Source organism: Chinchilla lanigera, unplaced genomic scaffold, assembly GCF_000276665.1.
Source record: "Chinchilla lanigera isolate Chin_1 unplaced genomic scaffold, ChiLan1.0 scaffold00052, whole genome shotgun sequence".
NCBI classification, from domain to species: domain Eukaryota; kingdom Metazoa; phylum Chordata; class Mammalia; order Rodentia; family Chinchillidae; genus Chinchilla; species Chinchilla lanigera.
The window spans coordinates 14,437,824-14,444,676 of record NW_004955453.1 but is presented as its reverse complement, the minus strand read 5'-3'; the positions used below and the strand labels follow the sequence as shown (position 1 = coordinate 14,444,676).

General features: G+C 57.0%; 1 protein-coding gene across 9 annotated transcripts; it reads right to left on the bottom strand.

The window, feature by feature from the left end:
- Nucleotides 1-207: 207 nt before the first annotated feature.
- On the bottom strand, nucleotides 208-6,019 carry Cryba2 (crystallin, beta A2). Of its 9 annotated transcripts, XM_013519776.1 has the most exons (8): nucleotides 5,932-6,019; nucleotides 5,391-5,525; nucleotides 5,113-5,301; nucleotides 4,155-4,347; nucleotides 2,902-3,066; nucleotides 2,042-2,183; nucleotides 826-968; nucleotides 208-411 (listed from the first exon to the last, which is right to left on the bottom strand). In XM_013519776.1, the coding sequence occupies exons 5-8, from the start codon at nucleotides 3,060-3,062 to the stop codon at nucleotides 264-266; spliced, it is 594 nt and encodes a 197-aa protein (XP_013375230.1). In that variant the 5' UTR covers nucleotides 3,063-3,066; nucleotides 4,155-4,347; nucleotides 5,113-5,301; nucleotides 5,391-5,525; nucleotides 5,932-6,019; the 3' UTR covers nucleotides 208-263. The 9 variants fall into 9 exon arrangements, with proteins under 9 accessions (XP_013375230.1, XP_005395676.1, XP_013375229.1 ...); XM_005395619.2 differs by lacking the exon at nucleotides 4,155-4,347; XM_013519775.1 differs by lacking the exons at nucleotides 4,155-4,347; nucleotides 5,113-5,301; nucleotides 5,391-5,525; nucleotides 5,932-6,019 and adding an exon at nucleotides 3,889-3,946.
- Between the last annotated feature and the right edge of the window lie 834 nt (nucleotides 6,020-6,853).

The following is a 6,853-nucleotide window of genomic DNA, read 5'->3' as shown; positions in this document are numbered from 1 at the left end:
AGATTGGTTGCATTTAATAGGCTCCCCATGAGATTCCAACCAGCAATTTCTGCTCATTCCCACCAGAGCCTACCCACATCCATCGTAAGTTAGTTTATGCTTTATAAACAAGGGTCCTGGATCCTGAAAGGAGGGTCAGGTTGAGATCTTCAGAAGGATGAGAATGTAAATCACAAAGCGAGACACAAAGGAGGCAAGAGGAGCAGCCAGATTCAGGATCCTTTATTGATGGCCTTCAGGGGAGGTGACTGGGGCCATGGAGACTAGTGCTGGACTCTCCGAATGGACTGCAGCTGCCCAGTGTGGGCCTGCGTCCCAAACTCGCTGTAGTTACGGAACTCCCCGCTGTGCCGGTCCCGCTCCAGTACATACTGGTAGCCCCGGTAACCTGGGTACTGGTAGGCCACCCACCTAGCCAGTGAGGAGACAGGAGTGAGAAGTAGGTTCTGCCCCACCCCACCTGTGTCTTCCCTTGGTAGACCCCCTTCTCAGCTCCCAATGCCCAGCTCCAAAACCACTGCTTCTGCTTGCCCTACCTGGATCCCCCCTGCCCTGCCTGCTGCTCTGGGTTTTCCAAATACCTGCCTCATCCTGTCTTCCATTTGCACCTTCCGCTGCCTCCTCACCCATGTTTTCAACCCCTCGTTCCACCCTATCTTGCCCCCGCTTTCTCCATGACCTCCTCTCCCTCTCCATCCCCTCACTTCCCCCAGCTATCAAGTCCCCAAAATCTCTACCATGTTTCTCAGCACCCTCCCTTCAGGCTTCCCCCTCACCTCCCTCTCTCATCATTCCCCCTTTTCCTCTTCTGGGCCCAGGACTCACGCTCCAGAGCTGACTTTGAGGGAACCCACATCCTTGCTGGCCCAGCCCATGGAGGGCAGGGATGGGTAGTCATCACTGAGTTCGAACTTGCAACCCTGGAAGTTTTCCCCCTCAAACAGTGTCACGCGGCTGTCACTGTGATTCTGGAGCACAGAAAGGAGAGGGGTCAGAGAGGCCAGGCCTCAAAGGGGTGATAATGGTTACATCCTCAGCCCCACTCACCTCACCCCCTTTTCAGCACAAGTTGTGCAGCTTCTCAGGCCCCATAAACACTCCCCAAGTTCACCCCATCGGTTTCCCAGTAGTCTTACAACCCGGGGTGCTCAGGAGCCCCACCTGGCCACTCCCTTGACTTTGAGCTAATATGGTAAGATTAGAAGGGTCCCAGAGATGCTTTCAAGTCAATCCTAGAGCGTGTCTTGTGACATGGGTGCGTTATTTGGAGGGAAATGAGAGAACTGTGTAGTCCATTAACCAAGACAGTTTCCTAAGGATCTCACTCACTGCTCGATCCCCCTGCCCAGCACCCTGGACACATTCTCCCACAGAACCGCCCAGCTAAGGGTCAGCAGAGTCGGAAAGACAATCCAGGGCACCACTATCGGTTGTTACCTGGCTTGTCCCTACCTCCCCCTGCAGTAGGTCTCAACATTTTGGAACAGAAAAGCTGGACGGGGCTGGATCTTCTGCCTTCCACCCTAGCCCCAGGCCTCACCAGCACTAAGTGACCACAAATAGAAATAAAAAATCTTCCTCTCAGTGTTTTTGATGCAACCCCCCCAACACACACACGGAGACAATGGAACCTCCTCTCACCTTCGATCCCTGGACTGAGTTCTAATCTCACCCTCATTCTGACCTCTGTAACCACCAGAAGTTTCATTGCCCTGCAGAGGTTATTTCCACATCTGTATGTGGAGCTAACAGCGAGGGCACGGACCTTCCACGGCTGATGATGGGGTGGGGTGAATTGAAGGATCTTGGGCGCTCGTAGAAAGGCTGCCCTTTGCCTCTGTCCGTGGTGCTGACACCCAAGCGCCTGGCCTACGCCCACCAACCCACTTTTTCCCAGACTCTGCGGGTGCTAGGAAGTAATGCCTGTCTAAAGTTTGTTTACACGCTCCTGTGCGCTGGCAATGACCTTAGTGGGGCACCAGGGCAGGGCTAGGGCCTGGGGCCAGGAGGCAGGGGAGAAGGGGAAGTGTTCTGGGCTCACCGCGCACAGAACTGGCCGGAAGGACAGCAGCTGGGTGCTGGGGTGGCCGCTGCTGCCGCTCCAGGCGCTCCAGCGAGGATAGTCTCCCTTTTCCAGAATGAACTGCTGGCCCTGGAACTCGGGGTATTCAAAGGCCACCCATCTGGAAAAGAACGGGAGCTACGAGGGCTGTGCCCGGCCCACCCCTTCCTTGCCCTTGCCCTTTCCTGTTGAGGTTGAAAAGACCGGGAAACCCCAATCTGTTTCTCCAGCCCCAGGCCCTTTCCCTGACTCACCCAGCGCATGGCAGTCGGCCCTTCTAGAGGCTGAAGCTCCTAAACTGATTGCTATCGGGGCTCTGAGGGACCCAGGTTCCCCAGTCAGGGGTCCCAGATTGGAAGGAATTTTTCAGGTTACAATCATCCCACTAAGTGTTCCCACCTTACAGATTCAGGCACCGGCATATGGAAGCATCGACACCCCCCCCCATTGCAGGGAAGAAGCTCCCCCTCTGCTCAGGGCCCCAGGTTGGACCCCAGGAGACCAGAGTGGGGCCAACGGGAGGGTTTTGGCGTCTTTTCTTGACCGAAGCGCAGAACCATCTAACCGCACAGAGAAAAACTTTGGGAAGGACTTTACGCTGGAGCCATGGGTTATTTCTCGCCTTTGGCCCTTTAGCTCGCACGAGGACATTCCCTTCCCCGCGATTTGCCTTGCGACAGGTGGGGACTTTTGGAGAGGCCAGGCCAAGGGTTTTCCTATATTGAAGAGTCTTTCTCGGAGTTCACAGGGCCTGGATCTGAGGTCCCAGTCTCCAAAGCTGGGCTGGGGGAGCCCGGCACAAAGCAACTCAGCCCAGCCACAGCCGGGTGATCACTCACGCGCCGTTTTCCACCTTGACGGAGCGCACCCTGCTCAGGCCTCCGCGCTCGCTGACGTTCGCGCAGTCGCTCAGTAGCCGGCAGCGACGGCCCTGGAAGTCCTCCTCGTCCCAGAGGGTGAGGCAGGCGGTCGCCGGGCCTGGCGCGGGGGCGCTGCTCATGCTGCTAAGAACAGGAAGGGCGAAGCACGCGCTCAGCTCCTGAGAGCCCCTTGGCTAAGCCTGCCCAACCCCGGGAGAGTGTGAAGGACCCGGAGGCTGGGCCCCGCCTGGCTCTGGACCCGGCTGCCCGGAGCTCTCCCATATCTCGCCCAACCCCGCCCCGGCACCGGGTATTCACCGGGTGGTGAGCGCGCACGCTAGGAAAACGGAGAGGCTGCGCGCGCGCCGAGCCCGCAGGGCTTTATACCAGGGCCTCGCCCCCGCCGCGCTCCCCCTCCCGTCGCGGTGGAGGGGCTGAGTCAGCGGCCCGGCCCCAGCGCCCCTGGTCTCCCCGGGGAGCCGAGGCCTTTCCCGAAGCCGCCAACCTGGCCCCAGCCCACGGGGATCACAACGGAAAGTGCTGAGGCGCACATCGCGAGCCGGCGGGGCCCGCGCTGACTCCGCGCTTTCTTTCTCTGGGGCCTGACCCGGCAGGGCGCACCCCGCCTCGGGGCAGAACGCGCCCTCCCTGGCCCAGACAGCCAGACCCGGGGGAACCAGGCCTCCCCAGAGCCCCAAATAAAACCGCGCCTTGGGGCTGGGGATTTAGCTCAGCGGCAAAGCGCCTGCCTGGCAAGCGCAAGGTCGTGAGTTCGGTTCCCGGTACCGGAGAAAAACCAAAAAAAAAAAAAACCAAAACAACAACAACAAAAAAAACCCGCGCCTTGCAGGACACGTCGCGGGAGTCCTTCCCAAGCCTTAAACGCCGCCTGTTTCTCAACCCGAGGTCGAAGCCTCATTTTTAAGGAACCTAGGGCAGAGGTAGAAAAGGCTCTCCCCAAACGACTCTCCTCGAGCTCCTAAGTCCTCTTTCCCCTGCAGGATCGTCTGTCGCGGCGTCTTCCCTCCCAAGCGTGGTCTCCCAGATGGCGCTCAGCATTGGTGAGTTTTCTCGCCCCTGCCGAGAGGAAGCGGTGACCAAGACCGGCCGCTAGGCGGCGGTAAACTCAGGAAATGAACAGCCTGAGCGAAAGCTCCAGTTTACAAAGCGTTCGGGAATAATAGTAGCAAAGGGAGGGGCTAAATGCGGTAGGAAGGGTTTCTCACCCTTACCTCCTTCCTGACCCGCGACGGTGCCAGGTCCCCCAAGAAGCTCCAGGGTCTGGGGTCCCCCGTCCTGACGTCTGCTGGAGAGCTATCGGCTATTACTGAGTGCTTGGTTCCAGCCAGGCTCTTGGTTCAGGCTTTCTCGGCTAAATTCTAACATGGCCCCGTGAGGTGCGCGCTGTCACTGTCTTGCAATGGCCTGAGGAAGAAGTGAGGCCCAGGCGGGGTCCAGGATGGGGTCAAGGTGTCACAGCTGAGAAGTGGCTCAGCTGAGATGAGAATACTAAGCTCCTGCCTCCACTGCCCCAGTGCAAGGCGCTGAGGGAGAGAGGACAGGGGGACAAGGACAAGGACAAGGACAAGGCTTGCAGCTCCAAAGAGCAGCCCCAGGAGGGAGATTCCTCACCACCTGCAGCAGAGTACCCTAGCCACTGTAACTGCCCTTGAGACACAGGCTTCTTGCAAAATGGCCAGCGAGTGTTCCTCCTGGGTGGTGGGGTGGGTAAGGGATTCTGGCAGTACCGTGAGGAGTAAGTGTAAGGAAACTATTATTTTCTGCTGTCACGAGCCACATGCTTCCTTAATAGACCCATAAGAACCCAAGGATGTTGGTTTGCAGTACAAATGCCGAAACTGAGGCCTGGGGACATGCAGGCCCTTGGCCAAACTCGTACAGCTATTCTTCCAAGCAAGAGTAGAACTCAGACTTTCTGAACCCAAAGCCAGAGCTCTACCACTACCTGTCCCAATTCCTGTGCCCGAAAGAGCTCACAGATGCAGCTGCTCTAGCCCTGAAAGCCTAGTCACAGCCTGGCCTATCATTTCTCCCAGTCTGTGGGGCTCATTCCCACTTCAGAGCCTTCATATGTGCTGGTTTCATTCCCTAGAAGGTCCTGGTCACAAGATCTTGGCATGGCTAGCTCCTTTGACACCTCCAAGGGGATGCTGTCCCTGGCACTCTTACCATCTGTCACATCTCTCTGATTCTCTCCAGAATTATCCCTCTGTAAAACTTGTCCACCTTGTATTGATGGGTGTATGACGGGCTCCCTTACTATGGTGTGCGTTCCTTTCAGAAGCATCAGGACCTTGTCTGACTTGTTCTCCATTGTTCTGTGTGCTGGATACGTAACAGGGAGGCCCTCAATAAAACCTTCAGAGAAAATGAACAAGATGGTCAACTGTGGTTTAAGAGAAGGGATAGACAGGAAATTCTCCAGTGGGAATGGAGTGACGGTTTACCTATACTATGAATTCCTGATGTTTTGGCATCCTGAGAACAGGCACTGGGATAGGCAGCGCCTCCCTTGGACCTCTCTTTTCACTGGTGAGAAATTGCTACTGGGGCTCACATTCATGAAGGTGGGTGCCCTAGAACTGAGCATAGGGTAGAGTCCATGTTAGAAAGACGTGGGTCAGAGATGAGACAACCACCACTGGGTTTGAATGTGGATGGCAAGACTGGTACCCTCTCTACTGGAGAGGGGCTAGACGAAAACTGTTGGGTATAATTTCTACCAAGTGTGCTAAACATGGTGGCACACATCTGTAATCCCCACCCTTGGGAGGCTGAGGCAGGAGGATCATCTGGAGTTCAAGGCCAGCCTGGGCTACATGAAGACCCTGTCAAAAAAACCCTAGAACAATTTCCACCAAACCACAGGGGATACAAAATACAGAGTTGGGCAAGAGCCAGTCCTGGACCCTCGGTGTCCTAGCCTTTGCTGTCAATTTCACAAGTCAGGCATCAGGCAGGCATGAAGCACAAGAAATCAGATCTCACATCCCCTCCGCCCCTATTTCCATCCGACAATTGTGGATTCGGCCACCAGGGGGCGCAACCAGACCGCGCTGGGCCCAGTACCGGCCCGGGTGGGGCGAGAATTGGTGGGAGGCTGAGGGGAGGGGGGAGCGGGCGACAAATGCGTCAGGCTGTGCGTGCACGCTGTCTGTGACGCTGCTGGTTGTCAGTCTCAAGGCTGTACGGTTCTGCCCTGGGGTCTGGGCAGGCGGTTCGGGCCTGGAGGTGGGGGTAGGGATGGGGTGGGGGTGGGAGCGGCTTTCGGTCTGCGTGTTGGTCATAAGACAGTATTCAACCAGAGTGGTGGGGGCATGCGCGGTGTATTCAGGGAGGGGGCTGGGGAAAAGGTTCTGTGGCTGAGCTCCGGGTTGGAATGAGGCATCCAGCTGGGCCTGGTACCGGCCTGTAATCCCCGTACTATGGAAAATTGAGGTAGGAGGATCGGAAGTTGGAGCTTGGCCTAGGCAATTTAGGGAGACACTAACTTGAATTAAAAAAAAAGGGGGCGGGCAGGGATATAGCTCAGTGTGAAGACCCCGAGTTCAATCCCCAGTACAACGCACACACTCCCACCCCCACCCTCACCGCCACCCCTACTCAAAGGCGTTCAGCTGGGTTTTGGGGTGGGCTCCAGAGTGTGAGACTCACACACACACACACACACACACACACACACACACACACCCTAATCTTGACACCAGTCAGCCTCTGGTCTCTCTGCCATGTTTTCCTCCTCAGGAAGATGGTAGGGAAGCTCCGTCCCCCACATGGCTTTTAGCTGTAGCTGTCTGCAACCTGCTCACTCACAAAGGGTCCACCGGCCCACACTGCCCACTGCCTCCGGAGCCCTGCATCTTCCCGGCCTCACCACGGCTCAGTCGCGCCGTCACCAAGAAAGGGAAGC

Coding starts and splice junctions, on each gene's coding strand:
- Cryba2 (XM_013519776.1), bottom strand. CDS start 3,062: ATGAGCAGCGCCCCCGCGCCAGGCCCGGCGACCGCCTGCCTCACCCTC. Junction 2,184..2,901: donor GTCAAGGTGGAAAACGGCGC/GTGAGTGATCAC, acceptor GTTCTTTTCCAG/ATGGGTGGCCTTTGAATACC. Junction 412..825: donor CTCAAAGTCAGCTCTGGAGC/GTGAGTCCTGGG, acceptor CTCACTGGCTAG/GTGGGTGGCCTACCAGTACC.